The sequence below is a fragment of the Lynx canadensis genome, chromosome D1 (assembly GCF_007474595.2).
Source record: "Lynx canadensis isolate LIC74 chromosome D1, mLynCan4.pri.v2, whole genome shotgun sequence".
Lineage (NCBI taxonomy): Eukaryota > Metazoa > Chordata > Mammalia > Carnivora > Felidae > Lynx > Lynx canadensis.
This window is the reverse complement of record NC_044312.2, coordinates 54,503,270-54,522,291: the sequence shown is the minus strand read 5'-3', so window position 1 is coordinate 54,522,291 and position 19,022 is coordinate 54,503,270. Positions and strand designations below refer to the sequence as shown.

General features: G+C 38.8%; 1 protein-coding gene across 1 annotated transcript in view; it reads right to left on the bottom strand.

The window, feature by feature from the left end:
• The window catches only part of INTS4 (integrator complex subunit 4), a 74,416-nt gene that overhangs the window by 26,209 nt on the left and 29,185 nt on the right, over positions 1-19,022 (bottom strand). Inside the window, exons 4-8 of the mRNA XM_030333703.1 lie at positions 17,202-17,407; positions 10,304-10,446; positions 7,373-7,488; positions 4,712-4,845; positions 3,486-3,643 (exon numbers count right to left, since the gene is read on the bottom strand). Of these exons, the coding sequence (XP_030189563.1) occupies positions 3,486-3,643; positions 4,712-4,845; positions 7,373-7,488; positions 10,304-10,446; positions 17,202-17,407 (757 nt within the window). The remainder of the gene's footprint in view (positions 1-3,485; positions 3,644-4,711; positions 4,846-7,372; positions 7,489-10,303; positions 10,447-17,201; positions 17,408-19,022) is intronic.

Here is a 19,022-nt window from a genome sequence, read left to right as displayed (position 1 = left end):
CTGAAGTTGGATGCTTAACCAAATGAGACACCCAGGCACCCCACAAAGCATCAATTTTAAAGTCAAACAAAACTAGATTCAAATCTCAGTTTTGCTACTTCCTAGCAAATTGCTTCACCTCCCCAAAGTCCCATTTCTTCTCTGTGAAATGGTAACAATATCTAACTGCAGTAATGTTTGTAAAATAGAGTAGGTCATCAATAACTACTATACCATCTGCTTTCCTTTCTGGATATTTCACCGTCCTGGACACCCTCCTCAGAATGCACTCAAGTTAGAAACAGTACCCAGGACCAACCACAGCACTAGAACAGTGGTCCCACCAGCCTGAAGCCCAGCAGGGCTCTCACCAGAACATGCAGGCAACTCAGATCAACAGGTGTTTACTGAGCACCTAGCAGCCAGCACTGCAGCTGATGAACAAGCTTGCTTTTATGCATTCTGTACTTGCTTTAGTGCCAACAGGATACAAACTGTCAAAAACAAAACCTAAATGTTTACTTATGTGGGGCTGAGTCAGAAAGTAGAGTTTATTTTCCTAGGCTCAGGGCCAACAACTTCAGATAGTGGCCCTTAACTAATCACTCTGTTAAGGGAGCAGAAGAGAAAAAACAAAATATGATAGAGGCATCACTTCAGGGTCAGCAAACTTTCTGTAAAGGGTCAGACAGTAAATATTTTAGGCTTTGTAGGCCATACAGTGTCTATGGTGCTACTCAACTCTGCCTTCAAACCTTATTTACAAAAGCAGGTGGATATTGCTTTTGCTAAAGGCAAATGAATTTCAATTCTTCTCCTATCATTCAGGACATCCTAATAAGGTTTGGCAGAGTCTGCTGGTTGTTCCCCAGTATCTTCCCCTTTTTCCCAAGTATCAGAGCCACCAAATGTTAACAAAGCACTGGTCAGCCAGAATAAAGACTACATTTCCTAGCTCCTAGCAGCTATATGGCCATGTGACTTAACTTCTGGTCAGTGGGATGCAAGTAAAATTAGAACATGCAATTTGGGGAAAGTTTTTTTTTTTTTTTTTTTTTTTAATTTATATTCAAGTTAGTTACTATACAGTGCAACAATGATTTCAGGAGTAGATTCCTTAATGCCCCTTACCCATTTAGCCCATCCGCCCTCCCAAACCCCCTCCAGTAACCCTGTTTGTTCTCCATATTTAAGAGTCTCTTACATTTCATCCCCTTCCCTGTTTTTATATTACTTTTGTTTCCCTTCTCTTAACGTTCATCTGTTCTATGGCTTAAAGTCCTCACATGAGTGAAGTCATATTATATTTGTCTTTCTCTGAATGACTTATCTCACTTAGCATAATACCCTCTAGTTCGATCCATGTGGTTGCAAATGGCAAGATTTCATTCTTTTTGATTGCTGAGTAATACTCCATTGTATATATATACACCACATCTTCTTTACCCATTCATCCATCGATGGACATTTGGGCTCTTTCCATACTTTGGCTATTGTCGATAGCGCTGCTATAAACATGGGGGTGCACATGCCCCTTTGAAACAGCATTATCTGTATCAGTTGGATAAATACCTAGTAGAGCAATTGCTGGGTTGTAGGGTAGTTCTATTTTTAATTTTTTAGGAACCTCCATACTGTTTTTCAGAGTGGCTGCACCAGTTTGCATTCCCACCAACAGCGCAAAAGAGATCCTCTTTCTCCGCATCCTCGCCAGCATCTGTTGTTGCCTGAGTTGTTAATGTTAGCCATTCTGACAGGTGTAAGGTGGTATCTCATTGTGGTGTTGATCTGTATTTCCCTGATGATGAGTGATGTTGAGCATTTTTTTCATGTGTCTGTTAGCCATCTATCTGGATGACTTCTTTGGAAAAGTGTCTATTCGTGTCTTTTGCCCATTTCTTCACTGGATTATTTATTTTTTGGGTGTTGAGTTTGATAAGTTCTTTATAGATTTTGGATACTAACATTTTATCGGATATGTTGTTTGCAAATATCTTCTCCCATTCCATCGGTTGCCTTTTAGTTTTGCTGATTGTTTCCTTTGCTGTGCAGAAGCTTTTTTTGATGAGGTCCCAATAGTTCATTTTTGCTTTTGTTTCCCTTGCCTCTGGAGACGTCATGAGTTGCTGCGGCCAAGGTCAAGAGGTTTTTGCCTGCTTTCTCCTCGAGGATTTTGATGGCTTCCTGTCTTACATTTAGGTCTTTCATCCATTTTGCGTTTATTTTTGTGTATGGTATAAGAAAGTAGTCCATGGGGAGCCTGGGTGGCTCAGTTGGTTTAGCATCTGACTTCGGCTCAGGTCATGATCTCACAGTTCGTGGGTTCGAGCCCCGCGTCAGGCTCTGTTCTGACAACTCAGAGCCTGGGGACTGCTTCGGATTCTGTGTCTCCCTCTCTCTGTGCCCCACCCCCACTCGCACTTTGTCTCTCTCTCTCAAAAATAAGCATTAAAAAAATTAAAAAAAAAAAAGAAAAAAAGTGGTCCATGTCCATTTTTCTGCATGTCACTGTCCAGTTTTCCCAGCACCACTTGCTGAAGAGACTGTCTTTATTCCACTGGATATTCTTTCCTGCTTTGTCAAAGATGAGTTGGTCATACGCTTGTAGGTCCATTACTGGGTTCTCTATTCTGTTCCATTGATCTGAGTGTCTGTTTTTGTGCCATGGGGAAGTGTCTTTAAAAGGACGTGAGGAGGGGTGCCTGGGTGGCTCAGTTGAGTGCCCGACTCTTGATTTCGGTTCAGGTCATGATCCCAAGGTCATGGGATCGAACTCTGTGTCAGGCTCTGCACTGAGCATGGAGCCTGCTTGAGATTCTCTCTCTCTCCCTCAATCCCTCTCCCCCGCTCATGTGCTCCCTCTCTCTAAAATAAATATATATAGATATAGATATAGATATAGATATAGATATAGATATAGATATATACAGATATATAGATATATATATACATAGATATATATGTATAGATACGTATATGTATAGATACATATGTACGTGTGTGTATATATATATATATTTATTTATGGGGTTAGAAATGATGCCCTTCTCCTGCTCTTTCCTTTTTCCTGCAGCCTGGAGTACAGAGGGGATAGTTCAGAGTTTGGATCTTTAGACAGAGACCACTTGATCTAGAAGATGGAGAAAAAAATGCACCTAGGACCCTGATAACCATCTCAGCTCTGCCTTGCCTACAAAAAAGAATTAACCTTTCCTCTTGTTTAAGTCACTGCTACTTTACATTTTCTGTCACCTATCATAACTTGCATTCCTTGCATGTTAGCAAGGAAAGAAAAATTAAAAACAGCTTCTCTTTAATGCTTTCGAGTTTTGCGCTTATCATCAATCTGGTCATGAACACAAAGAGTTTTTCTTTGAAATATGCTCAAACTCCAAACTAATGCAAATATAAACAGATCATAAAACCATGTGTGAGTATAGGCCAACACTGGAAATCAAGAGAGCTGAGCATAACAACAGTATTAACTCTGTCAAAAAACATCTCACCTGATGGTGAGCTCCAGCAGCTCCTGGGTTCCCTGAGGGTCCAGGTGCTGAAGACTGTACACCCTCTCAAGGCTTTGCTGCAGGAACTGATGGGAAGGGTCCTCATGAGGTGTGATATTGGCAGAAACAGCCGATGACACTAGCTTTCTACCTGGTAACTAAGCAAACATAGTGGTGTTATAGTGCCATCAAATTCTGTGGCTCAGCTTCTGGTAACACACAGAAACGAGAAAAAAACATGAGTCAAATACAGGAAAGGAACAACAGGTGAGGTAATTGTGCAAACAACCTTTCTCTCATTCCTTAGCTTCAGTGGGAGAAATGGAGAGAGAGAAAATGAATATAGTCTATACAATATAACCACAAGCAGCAAGGAGAAAGAAAAGAGAATGGTATAGTATTATTTTCTATTGCTAACTGAAATAAATGGGCTAACCATAGAAATGGAACTAATAATCAGTCTGTTGTCACCTTTATTTTTAAACTTCATTCGATCTTCCAATTCATAGGGAAATGATTTATTCCAAAATAAATTTATATAGCATGCTTTAAATGATGGTAATTATAAATTTTTATATATGATGGTAATTATAATTCTTGTTCTTACTGCTAGTTACCCTCCAAGAAAGGGATGGGGGAGAGCAAAAAGGATTTCACTTTCAATTTTGTAACTTACAGTTTAGATTTTCTAACCACGTACATATAATTATTCTAAATAAAGTCATTTAGAGTCACCTAAGCAGGAGTAAGTTAACACAAATCAAGAGCTCAGAAAAGTGCCTACACACAGTTAGCATTCAATAAGTATTTGCCATTATTATTATTATCGTTAATTAAAAAAAATTTTCTTGCTGTATCTCTAGGTTTTAAAAAAAAACAAAGGTTTATTATTAAAAAATAAACTTGCTGAAAATTATGGCTTTATGTAATTGTTAAAATGTTACACAATCTAATCCTTGATCCAAAATATGCTATTCCAGATGCCTGTTTCTTGCCTAACATAACATAACCAATAACTCAGGGACATTTAGAATATGAATCTTCTTAAAAAGTAAAAGTTATAGAAGCAAAAGTACAAAACAGTGGGAAAGAGCCCAAGAGAGAAAGAGAATAAATGAAGTAACGTGTTTTCAGAGAAAATACAGTCTGCTTTTGGCTATTTGACAACCACAAAGGACCAAAAATCAAAAAACCAAAAATAATGACAACAGCTGTTTTCAACATACCCTTAAGGCAGGAACAAGATGAGAAAGACTGTCTCGGAGGTAGGCATAGTGCCTGAAGGTATGATCTGAGAACAATGCTGGCATTGTTGGACAGGTTTTAGCAGCATTAAAAATAAGAACCAAAACTGCAATGTCTGATGCGTGACTGGGTTAAGGAGACCTGGAGGTACAAACGTTGAGCTGGGCCAAAATCCGGTGTCCCAACTTCCCACCCCCAAAAGTCCAATTAAATGACAATTTTCTAACAAATAAATGCAAATTCAAACAACGAGATACATTACCCATCTCCAAGTTACCCCAATTACCACCCCAATTACCAAAGGTTTTTTAAAATAATGCCTGATGGTGCTGAGAATACTAACAAATAGAAACTTTTGGTACATGGCCTACTAAGGTACATTCTGGCACAATTCCTTTGGATAATAATTTGGCACTAGACAGTAAGAGCCTTTTGAATGTTGAGTAATTCTACATGTCAAATTTTATTCTAAGTAAATAATCATATAGTACAGAATCATTTATAATAGCAAATAATCAGGAACAAACTAAGTGTCCCAAACCAGGAGAATGACTTATACACCTGTGTTTCATCTACTTGATGGAGTATTACACAATCATTAAAAATTGTACTTATGGGGATACCTGGGTGGCTCAGTCGGTGAAGCATTCGACTCCTGCTTTCAGTTCGGGTCATGATCTCACAGTTTGTGAGTTTGAGACCCATGTCAGGCTCCCGCTAACAGCCCAGAGCCTGCTTGGGATTCATATTCTCATTCTTTTTCTTTCCTTCCTTTTCTTTCCTTCCTTCCTTTCTTTCTTTCTCTCTCTCTCTCTCTCTCTCTCTCTCTCTCCCCCTCCCCAACTTGCACTCTCTCAAAAATAAATAAACTTAAAAAAGAAGAAAAACATATTTATGAAGAACGTATAAATTCTTCTGTATCACAAACACTTTGTCATAAGTGCAAAAAGCAGGCTCTAACATAGAGGATATGATGGCAGCTATTTATTATCAGATATTTGATGATGAGATAAACTATGTTAAAAAATAACAGCAAAAACACAATCCCAAGGCTTAAAAAAGGAAAAAAGAAATACACCAAAATACTAATGGTCGATTACTATGATTAGTAGGACTTCGAATGTTAAGTATGAAGTTTCTTCTTTCAACTGTGTGGATTTTTTTCCTTTTCATATTAATTTTATAACAAAGAGAAAATTGGAAATTAAAAGATAAACATAGTTTCCAATCTTCCATATGTATCCCTATAGAAGTGCCTGCTATTTTCCTACCCAATATCCATTCTTCTTTGCTAATAGAATACTCATGTTACTCCAAATATTCTATAGCTTTCTGCTCAGAACCTGGGCCTGACGATTGGAGCTCTGACAGCAATGTTGGACAACTGAAAATGGCAGAAGAGAAAGAAGCAGCTAGGATCACTAAGAATAATGTAGAGCTGCTATACCAGCACTAGACTGTGTGCCTCCAGATTTCTTTTACCTTGAAGAAAAGTAAATACCATAACTTGTTTAAACTACATTTGGGGGCAATTTCTTTCACTAACAGACAAACATATTTCCTAAACAACACAATCTTCCAACTATGCAGAAAAATATCTTAACATAACAGGTTTCCAAAAATGTTCACTGGTTTTTTTTTTTTTTCAATGTAAAAGGGCCTTCAGATTTCAGAGCACTTCAATATATCATCCGTAATTTGTAATAACACATAGCCCAAAAGCCCCTCTAATGAGCTGAATTTCAAACAGCTATAGTATCACACATTTAGAGGTAAGGTCTGGGATGTGCCTTTCTCAGTGGTAACACAAAGTCAGGCATGGTTAGTACATCAATTAAACAGATTGTTTAAAATGTATCCAAACACACTGTGAAAATGAACATACAGAATTAAGAGAGAACACACGGTCAACTTACAAAAGCACTTACTTGGCTGATCTTTATCTCCATTAATACATCCCAAACCTCACCAAGAATCTGCTATAGAGAGAAAAGAACCCTCAGAGAGTGTGGATGCACCGATGTAAATGTATTCCCATTACTGGAAAACAACTGCAGGACATGCTTTCCCTGGTTATCACAAACCCACTGAACTTGTATCAGAGGCAAAGCAATCCTGCAGTCTAGCTCAACTCATCCCCTCCTCAGGCTGCAGATAAAGTTAAACTCCGAGTAACACAAGGGGAAAGCTCATAGGTTTTAAAAACAAAGACGTCTTTGAATCCCACATTTGCTGCTTGGAGAGTTATTTAGACTCTCTAACCCTCAGTCTCCTCATCTGTAAACCGGGAATAATACCTTCTCCCACGGGTATTTGGAAGATCAGTAGTAAATGTATAAGGCATGAAATGGTGTATGGAATATAGCAGGGGCTCAAGAAATGGTAAAAAAAAAAATAAAGAACAATAATAATAATTGTTATTATTATTATAGTAGTAGCAGTAGTAAATAGCAAATGTGAATTACTGTGAAAACATGAATGAAAGCTAAGAATAATAACTACCAGGCTCCCTCAGGATATACTCTTAACTAAAAGAAATGAAAAAAATTAAACTTGGACCCCCACCCCCAGCTACATTGCAGAAAAAGATGCCAAAACACCCCCACTAAATCAGCAGAGTCTGTCCTAAGCACAGAGGATACAAGCTGGATCATCCATGTCTGGTTCAGCTGTGTCAAAAAACGGATGGGTGCTCAGGAGCTCTGGCACCAAGGGAAGCACCAGGGTTGGATGTCGACTTCCCAGAAACTTCAAGCATCTGAAACAAACAAAATGAGAGCCCACCTTAATAACTTAATATATGCTTTAAAAAGTACCGGGGACCAGAATCAGAAAACCTGATTCAGAATTGCAAATTCTCAAACATCTACTTTTGCTACCTCTGTGACCTCAGATAAGTCATTCAATGATTCTGGAACTCAGTTAATTCATCTAAAAAAATTCCTATTATGAAAATTAAAGGGCTAGTAGGACATAAATTACTGCTGGTTATTTAACCAACAGCCATTTTCCCCATTTTCCTTGCCAAGAAAACCCTGTCTTTCCTCGGATATCAGGTAGGTGCTCAGAGAAGCAAGGGCTCAACAACAATTGGTCTAAACTCATCATGGCAATCCCACTCCCATTTTCCAGTGACTGCTTTGCAGGTAATAAGGTAACCCATTTCTGGTCAAAGGAGCAAGAAGGAAAGTCTAGTGGGGAGCTTCTCAGGAATGTTCTCCTAATCAAATAAAAAGAGAAATGTGTGAGAAGGTATACCTTTTCTTTTCTGCCTTAAGATACTATCTTATGAGGCAGCCATCTTGCAACTAATGAGAAGAAAGCCAAGGGAACTGCAGAGAAATCAACCAGATTACTAACCCTGTTAAACTGAATTACCAATCCTGAAACCAACTTTCGGACTTGTCATGCCAAAAAATTAGACCTTATTGTTTAAGCCACTTTTAATCAGATTTTCTATTACAAAAATGCAAAAGCATTCTAACTGATATCCTGGGTGAAGTTCTGAAATCAGAAGAGACCTGAAACGTGAAAATTAACAACTGTGTGGCCTTGGGCAGATAAGTTTCTTACTACAAAATGGGATTAAAAAATCATTGCCTCATACAGTTGCTGTAAGGATTAAATGAGATAATAAATAAAAAGTACTTAGCAAAGGGTCACATAGTAAGAACTCAATTAGCTATTATTAAGCAGCTATTAGTTAACTATTAGGACTACAAGAAAACCCTTTATAAGCTATAAAGAACTACATGTGTACTGGTAATTAGGCATTTTATTATTATTATGGTTTAGAAGGTGTGCTGAATTAAAAAGAAATTAAATCCTTCTTTCTATTCTTGTGGAGTTTATGATCCAGCTAGGGCAAAGATGACAAGTACTACAAGTTAATGAACTACCAAATGAATGATACTCTGTTTTCTACCTGTCAAAGGTAGAAGAGATCACCATTGATAGAGAAGGTTTCACAAAGGAGATGGGAGTTCACCAGGGACTGGAGAATAGGTAGCCTGGCGATAGAGAAAAAACAAACACCATGAACAAATTCATGGATATATGGAGTATGATAGGTATCCCATTTCAAATACTTGATCTTTTTAGGAAAGCACACGTTTCCCCAGTTCTACTTTTCCTCCTATGTGAAAAGCACTTACTGCACTAGTTTTTTGAACTCTCTCAACCCTTTTCTCATTCTGTTTTAGGGGACATTGTAAATTTTATAGTTTGACCTCCAGGTACCACTCCTTTATTTGATTTCCTATTTATTATATTCGGATCTCCCAAGCACCTGGGCCTCTCTAAAACTGGACTTCATTTCTGACTTGTAACATGTTTTCTGTCTCATCCACCTCCTCATCTACATATTCCCTACTTCTCGCCCCTCCTGATATTTGAAGGCTAGGTCTCTGAGTTGGATCTGTTCTTAACTCTCCACGGCACCTAACACAGTGACTGGGTCATATAAACAGAATAAACTACCTTCTTCAAAACTTTCATTTATCTATCTTTAAAAATGTCGTAAAAACATGCCATTCTTGTGCTTGCTTCAGCAGCACATATACTAAAAAAAAGAAAAAGAAAATGCCACTTTGACTATTCCTTTACTCTTTTATCACATTCTTTTTGATATTCCTAAGTAAAGCCACCATTCATGCAAAGAGATGAAAATTCAAATGATAATGAATAGGAAACTTCAAAATCTTTTGGAGCACTATAAGGTGAAGGAGCTTTCTGTCTACAATCACCCAATAAAGACAGTCTTATATAAATATTCTGGTAATAACCCCATATCTTATGTTAAGGCAAGTTCTGTGTTGCCACAGAACTACAGATACTGATACAGGTGTTTTTCCCCACTATAACCCCCACACCCCAAATGACTGAGTGTTCCTTGAAGATTCCCCTGGTATTTTCAGTTTTAATATTTCCTACAAGTACCTGATCTGACCGTTTTTCTATTTTTAGTAACAAATTTTTCTGAAAAATCAATAAATTATACCACTAGAGTGATCTCATCACATAAGCTCACTTAAATATGTGGGGCACAATAACATATATTTTATAATAAACGTATGCAAGTAGTTCTTCAAACAGCAATTCATGAACAATGGTAAATTTGACTCTAGTCAGTAAAGGTACAGGTAACCAAGGGAAAAAATGATTGTCATTTGTAGATAAAGTGCCAAGTCCTGCATCTAATCTCTGTAACTATGGCTGTGATCCTACACAAAATGCAAAAGAGACAAAGAAGTGGTTAACACTATATAGGAGAAAAGGAATCTAATCAACTCATCCCTGTACCTCTAACACTTACCACAGGGCTTGGCACATAGTAAGTATATGGTAGCAGGCACATATTATCTGCTAGTCAGATGGATGGACACATAAATAATCTAAAATGTGATATTCAACTTAGGAATTAGACTCCTGAGTGTCCAGTTGAGTCAGGTTTCTAAATTGAAGGCAAAATTGAGAGTCATACCCTTAATCTATGATGAGCCACTGAATAATGTCAATACTGTGCATTTACCACATTATTGGACTCAGTGAAAAAATGAGCAAAAAGTCCTTACTTCCATATGGAGTCCCTATCAGTGGGGTACTTGGTTAGATTTTTCAGCAGCTCCACCAGTGCAAGATGAATCCCTTCTTTGGTTGAAACATTAGTACAGCATAAAAGTTCGTGAAGAGCCTCTCGAATATCCCTGGACGAATCCTTTAAAAAAAGATCATATTAAAAGCAGTCACTGTGGATTAGCTTATTATGGGAGAGTGTACAAGTTACAACGGGACTACAGGATACAGAGTCTCTCAACTTTCTGGGAGGGGAGGGACTAGCAGTTGAGAAGACTTCACAGAAGAGGTAATTAACTGAGATCTGAAGAATTCATTCATTGGTTCATTCATTCATACAAATTCAACATTTACTGAACACTTATTAAACATTTATCAAGCACCTATGATGTACACCAAGTGCTAGCGACATAACATCAACTGAAATCAAATCTCTGCTTTCAGGAGCTTCATTCTAGTGAAAAGACAAAAATAAATAACTATATAGGTCAGACAGTGATAAGTACTCTGGAGAAACTATAAAGCAAGTTCAAGGTAAGAATACTCAGATAGGTGGGGTATTTTACCTAGGATAATGAAAGGGAGCAGCAAACATAAAGACCATGAAATGGAAGCATGTTTGAAAAATAGCAGGGAAGCCCATGTGGCTACAGCAGAGTAAATAAAAAGAGAGTACTACAAGGCGGTGTTAGAGAAATGGCCTCTTCCATCCCCAACACCTGCTCCACCTCACTAAAATGATTGGAAAAGGTCACCAACAACTTCCTAATGCTAAAAGAAACATACACATATCAGTTCTGTTCTTCTTGGCTGTCTCCATACCATTTGTTGTCAGTTCTTCAAAACTTTTCAATGTAGACAATTTGAAATGTATACAAAAATAGACATAATAAATCCCTCAGTTTCAACAATTAACTCATAGCCTATCTTGTTTCATCTATACCTTTATCCACTCCTCCCAGACTGGTTTGAAGCCAGAGAAATCATATCATTTCATTTGTACACATTTCCATAAATATTTTCTAAGTGATTCCTTATTTTATTAATTTATTTTTTTTATTTGAGAGAGAGAGAGCACATATGAGCTGGGGAGAGGGGTGGAGGGGGAGAGAGAGAATCTTAAGCAGTCTCCACACTCAGTGCAGAGTCTGACTTGGGGGTCGATTCCTCTACCCCAGGATCATGACCTGAGCCAAAATCAAGAGTAAGATAAAAACAGAGAGGGAGGCAAACCATAAGAGACACTTAAATACAGAGAACAAACTGAGGGTTGCTGGAAGGGAGGTCAGTGGTAGGGGATGGGCAAAATGTGTGATAGGCATTAATGAGTGCACTTGTTGGGATGAGCACTGAGTGTTACAGGTAAGTGATGAATCAATGGGTTCTACTCCTAAAACCAATACTGCACTGTATGTTAACCTGAATAAAAAAAAAAAAAAAAGAGTCCAATGCTCACGTGACTGAGCCACCCAGGTGCCTTGATTCCTTACCTTAAAAAAAAAAAAAAAATCACAAAACCAGTATCATGCCTAAAAATTTAATAATTCTTTATTATCAAATATCCAGCCAATATTCAAATTTCTCTGACTTAAAAAGTTTGTTTATTCTAGACAAGATACAACTAAGGTCCACACGTTACAATTGGGTAATATGCTCCTTAAGCATCTTTTTCTCTAACTTTTTTTTTATTTTATATCTGAGAGAAAGAGAAAAACAAAGAAAAAGAGAGAGAGAGAGAGAGAGAGAGAGAGAGAGAACGAACACAAGCAGGGGAAGGGCAGAAAGATGGAGAAAGAATCTGAAGCAGGCTCCAGGGTCTGAGCTGTCAGCACAGAGCCCAAGGCGGGGCTTGAACTCGGGAGCAATGAGGTCATGACCTGAGCTGAAAGACTGAGTCACCTAGGTGTGCCATTAAGCATCTTTTAATATGTAAAATACCTCACATTTCCCGCCCAGTAATATTTCCCTGTATATCCTGTGATGGTAGTTAGATTTAGAGGCTTGATCAGATTGATGTTTTTCTTATAAGACCACTTCACAGGTGGTACGGTGTGCTTCCCTCAGGAACGATATGACACCTGTTTCTCTTTTGTGATGTTAGTAACCACTGGTAATCACTGCCTCGATTACTAATTCACTAAAGTTGTAAAACTGCTGTACAAGTCCTATCATTCTTCTTTATTTATTAATGGAAAACTTCTATAAAGAGAAACTTCCCTTATCAACTAGCTGGTTATCATGAAGTTCAATTTGTATAGGAAAAGGAAGGATTAATGCTTGATTCCTTAATTTACCAGTTTCCAAAATAAGTTGATTATTTATTATCATTACTTATTATTATATACAGAATCTTCGAAAGATGACTAATGCAGTGCTTATTTGACACTATTTATTTTCTTTGCTTAAGTATTGTTCAAATCTTTTGCTGATTTTGTAACTGGATGGTTTATTATTGAATTTTGAGAATTCTTTACATATTCTTTATCAGATGTGTTTTGCAAATATTTTCTGCCAGTCTATGGTATGTTTTTTCAAAACCAGGTTTTTCCTTTTGCTTAGAAAAACAGAAATTTACTGTCTTAGCTCTGGAGGCCTGAAGTTCAGAATCAAGGTATGAACAGGGCTGGTTCCTTCTGAGGCTATGAAGAAGACTGTGCCAGGCCTCTCCAGCTTCCGGTAGCCTTGGCATTCCTTAGCTTATACGTGGCATTCTCTCTGCCTTCACATCACCTTCCCTCTATGAATGTTTGTTTCCAAGTCCACCCTCACCTTTTTGTACAGTGTATATATTAAAGGCATTATGTATGTTTGATCTGATCCCATTATCTCTCTGTATTGTAGTAAAATAAACACAACATAAAATTTACCATTTTTAGTTAACATACATTTTAAGTGTACAGTTCTATAGCATTAAATACATTTACGTTGTTGTGCTGTTTTTATAATTACTTAAAAGTGTCTTTCTGAAGAGCTTTTAAGTTTTGATAAAGTCCAATTTAATCTAGTTACTTCTCTTATAGGTTAAGTTTTGGTGTCATATCTAAGAAATCTTTGTCTAATCCAAGGTCACAAATATTTTCTCCTATAAGTTTTATAGTATTAAGTTTTCCTTAATACGTGAAAGAAATCAAACTAAAAACTTTAAAGGATATGTCTGTATCCACATAGCAAAATCTAACAATCAGAGGATGCTTCCAAAGTCGGGTTGGAAACATGCTTTCTTTATTCTCCAGAAACCCTCCTTCAACCTGCAGGTCTCTCAATTTTTCACTCCGCAGTTACCTGGACCAGCTTCTTAATAAGCACATCTGACCATGTCATTGCTCTATTTAGGAACCTCGTTTAGCTTCCCCACACTTGTGGGGCAAAGCTCAGGCTCCCCAGCACTGCATACAAAGTCCTTCACAATCGCTTCTCTGCTCATTTCTCCCTCAGAGCCACATGAACTTCTCAACATCCCTGTCCATGCTGTGCCATTTTGGCCTTCCCAGCCTTCATCTGTGGCCATATGCTATCGCTCCGGCTAGAATGTCATTCCTTAGCTTACTTTTGATACTATCTTGTAATTACTGATCTATACTTCTGCCTTCTCTATAAAACCGTGAGCAACTCAGAGGTAAGAACTAGTACTGTCTTTCACATCCTCAGAACCTGGCACAGAACCAGACTCCATAAAAAATAAATCAGGAAATATTTTCTGAATGACTTTATCAATATTATGAACTACTAACATGCCAAGCATTTTACATGAATTCACTTTCAATTCTCATAAGAAACAAATGAATATGTGGAATTATCCTCACTTTTTACTTGAGAAAACCAAGGACCAGAGAGAATAAATAACTTGTCCAAAGTCACAAAGTTGGTAGGACACCCTGAATAACTTCCAGGTGTTCTTCTCTTAATAGGATTTTCTTTTTTTAAGTTTATTTATTTTGAGAGAAGAGAGAGGGTGCAAGTGGGGAAGGGGCAGAAAAAGGGAGAGACACCATCCTGAGCAGGCTCTGCGCAGACAAGCGATGTGGGGCTTGAACTCAGGAACCTGTGAGATCATGACCTGAGCTGAGATCAAGAGTCGGAGCTTGTGGGTGAGCTAACCAGACAGCCCACCTGATAGGATTTTCAAAGCTCTGCAAGAGCTGGTCCCACTCACCTCCAGGCCTAATCTCATACCACACACGAAGTGCTCTTTGTACAGCCAGGCTCTCTTTTGGTCCCTCCACTGCCCATGCTTCTGCCTACCACAGTTTCTAGACTTGCTGCTCCTCTTCCTGGAATAGCCTTATACCCCACACTCCCAACTCTTCCTGCCATGCGAGAGCCTAATTCCTTCTTCGGAGATCAGCTTCAGAAGCCTTCCCTGCTTGCTGCACCCCCTTAGCCCCTACAGACCAAGTGCTTCTATGACATACTCCCATGGGACCTCACTCCTTTCTGTCATGAGCTCCTCACTCAGCTTATTACTATACCTTCATTATGTTGTATCTGTCTACCTCCCTCATACCTAAATTATAAGGTCCACGAGAGCAGCACCATGGTTCCTGCTCACTACTGTATCCTCCTTAACACAGTGCCTACCACATAATAGGTGGTTAATAAACACAAAACAACAACAAAAACAAAAACAAAAAAACCCAGGTGAAAAGGAAAGACCAAAGACAAGGACTGACAGGTTGATTCCAATCTGTCTGGTTCTACATGCCGTGAACTTAACCATTAGACACAATGCTTCCCATATGAACAAATCACCACCACTGATAGGAGGCAGCTATATTGATAAATTGGAAAAACTATATTCAAAGTAATAAGAAAATAATTTTGACTGTGTTTCTTAAGAAATTCCTAGTTATACAGCTGAGCTGTGCAGATCTGTTCTAGGACATGTTTACTAAGCATCCACTAAGTGTATGTTACTACATTGAACCCTGAAAGGAATACGATGAAGGGTACAACATGGTCACTCTCTTTAAGTAGCTCATAATCTCACAGAACGCCTGGATGGCTCAGTCAGTTGAGCACTGGACTTTGGCTCGGGTCATGATCTCACGGTTTGTTGAGTTCGGCCCTGCACCAGGTTCGCTGCTGTTATCACAGAGCCAGCTTTTGATCCTCCCTCTCCCTCTCTCTCTGCCTCTCCCCAGCTTGTGCACGGGCATGTGCTCACTATCTCTCTCTCTCAAAAATAAAAATAAACATGAAAAAAAGTAGCTCGTGATGTCATCAGGGAGGTGAGATAACACCTGCCATTAATGATAAAATGTGAAAATGTGAAAACTGTAATAAGAGATACATAAGCATGCTTGGCCCTGTGAACAATTCTGTACACCAAAACATTGCTTGGAACATAGCTCAGATATTTAGCAAACATGTCCTGAGCATCTACTTGTGTCAGACACTGCACCGCACTAGAAATAAAAAAATGAAAGAAGCCAGGATCCTGCCCCCTTAAGAAGTTCTCAGTCTTGTGAAATAAAGAATTAAATAATCAAAAAACATCCTGATCTATGCTAAACACAGGGTGACACAGGAGTACAAAGGAGTGCTACTTAACCCACTTGCTGTGGGTTGGTTAGGGAATATGCTGCCTGATGCAGATCCTGAGAATACACATGAGTCTACTAGGTGAGAAGTGGCTAAAAAAGGAAAAGAAAAGTGGCAGAGGGGGGAAAACTTACAGTGAAAGAAAAATGGTGAGGAAAAGCATGCTGATTAGGGGAGTGACTCCAGTATAAAGTTCAAGACGAGGAATGGTGGAAAAGAATGCAAAAAAGGAAAGGCGGGGCTAGGTTGCAGGGCCCACCCACGGAGAACAATGCACAGAATGCTAGCTTGTCTTCTGAGGAAAAAAGCACATGAAAAACTATAGATACAGACTTAAAATTCAGGAAAGAGCTTACCAGAAGTGCTGAGCAACTGAGAAAATGATAGGAAACTTCAAAATCAAAGCACCCAATCCATTTTCTGAAGTAGATAGCAGAAATTTGTAACAAGTACCAATGACTACATCCAATAGCTACCCCTTTCACAGTATCTGAAAAACCAAAACCAAACCGAACAAAACCAGAAAAGAAACCAGAGACCAAATCTCATTTATTAGTATTTTGAAAAGCTGCGGTAGTCACAAATAAAATCCCAATACTTGAGAAAAATAATTCAAGAACCACAGAGAGTTGTACAGCCTGGGAGGCTAATCTGTGTTCTTATCCTGGCACAGCCACTTATTAGCTCTGTGACCTCACACAAATTACTTTCTTTTCTGTAAAACTCCAAGGTTGAATGAGTCTATTCCCTAAGATCCATTTCTGCTTTAACATCGTATGATTCACTAGAAGAACTAAATCAAATCAAAGGCTGAAAAGAATTCTTCATTATTTAGCCCCTGCCCTAATTATCTGTAACCACTTCTCTCCCTGCTTCTATTACTTCAGCTCTATGCTACTTCACAATGAATGCCTTTTAATTCCTCACATGCATCATACTCACTCTTACCTCTGGATCCGTAGACACTGCTCCCCTGGTGCCCTTCCACCCCCACCACTTGCGTCATCCCTTCCTAAGAAAGGGTCTCACCAAATCCTACTCCTCCTTCAAGTGTCCACTACAGCAGTCCTTCCTCCTTCCCCACCTCCCAAGCTTACCTCAGACAATTCAGGTCACAACCTGTCAGTATCCTCGGGGAACCCTGTGTTTTCCCCATCACAGCCATTCTAAGCTTTCTTTTAGTTTCCTGTTTAACAGCGAGTCTTCTGCACTTGACAGAGTTGGGTACTAAAAAGACAGAATGGCACTGCCCACACACTACTGCATCCCCAGTACCTAGCACAATGCCTGGTTTAAAAAAAAAAGTGGCACTCAGTAGTTACTGGTGAAGAAACGAGTAACAAACTGAAGACTCACCTCTAACACAGCCAGGACGGTATCAAGCTGATCCTCTCGGAGAGTGATATTGTTAGAAATTTTTCTCATGGTGTGTATGGACTGCAGACGTACTTCCTCAATTTCATCATTAAACATGTCGACCAGGAAATCAAGGCACTTCTCAGCAAAAGAGGGTGAAGATTGGGCCAGCATGCAGAGAGCCTCCACAGCAGCAATGCGGACCTCTACAGAAAAGGAGACCAATAAAACCGCACATCAGGTTAAGAGCCATGGGACGAGTCCAAGGATTCTTTCTCATTCAGGTTCGTCTTTCGCTTTCTACCCCTCTCACTTGACAAGCTCTCTCTGGAAGATCTCCTCCATGCCCACAGATTTGGCTACCACCTTCACGGTGACCTAAGAACAAGGACTTTGGTGTCAGAGGGACTAAGGTTTAGATCCTGACTCTGGAGACATGTGATCAAGTCACACTTCTGTCTCCATTAACTGAATTTCTTGAAAACTAAAGTTCTTATTTAACTCAGTACTCCAACCACAGTACTCCACTCAATACTTTTTTAAAAAAGCGGATTTTATATTACATTAGGATTAAAACAGACTAGGTATCATTTTCGCATTTTAGAAATAAGATTCAGCAAAGTGAATAAACTTGCCTTAAAGTGAGTAAGAACACAGATAAGACTAGTACCCAGGTCTGCTGATTCTAGACTAGCATCACACAGTGGCTAAGGATACATGTTTTAGAATGAGAAAGATCTCACAGTGAATTGTGAAGAGTAATCCCTCCATTAACTTGGAGGGAGATCTTGAATAAGTAACTTCCAAATGCCTCATTTTTTCCCCCTTAACCAGATATAATACTCGTTTCCTTACAAAGTAGTTAGGAGAACTAAATGACATAATACAGGTAAAGCATATAGCACACTGCCTGGCATATATGTTAAAAGCTTAGTAGGTATCAGCTACGGCATAGGTATGGGTCTTATAAGCACTCTGAAAACAGAGGCATGTCTTCTTTTTGTATGCCCCAAACAGGTAACAGTGAAGCCACTAAATTCAGGAAGCCCCTCATTCATTCACTGGTAATGTTTCCTGAATGTGTACTATATGCCAGGCCCTGTGCTGGGACACAAAGATGAGAGATGAATAAGCTATAGACAATGCTCTCGAGATTTCCATACATGCTTCTTTTGTTCCTGGTCCCCACATGGTTCTGCCACGAAATGTACAGTTCCAAAAAAGGAAGAAAAATAAACCACTCAAATTGTGGTTAAAACTCACAAATATAATTTGTTTTTGTATAAGAAAGATTTTATAGACACTTTAAAAGCAGAGTTACTACATTAAAGGGAGACGACTCATATTGTTCTTGGTAGTTATGAATTCTTCCTTTCATCAGAAGGGAAGGATTTACTACACTTCATAATAATGTAATTTAAACATGAAATTGCTAATAATTACAAAGAAAGCCAGAGATGGACCCAAATCTATTAACTGTGGGCTCTTCTGCCTAGGGCTTTGCCCATTATGTCACACTAAATCACATGTAACTCTTACAAATCCACAAAGAGAATCACAGAGACTTCTGATCAGAGGGAGATAATTAGTAGAGACCTGAGCTGATGCCAATTCCAAGCAAAAGCAAAGAAACTTGGTGTTTCACTTTGTATGCGTAATCTGGTAAGTTAACTATTTCTACTAGACTTTTTGGAATGCTGAAATGTATTACAGTCTTGGGACACCTGGGTGGCTAAGTCAGTTGAGCAACCGACACTTGATTTCGGCTCAGGTCATGATCCCAGAGCCATGGATCAAGCCCTGCACTGTTGAGTGTGGAGA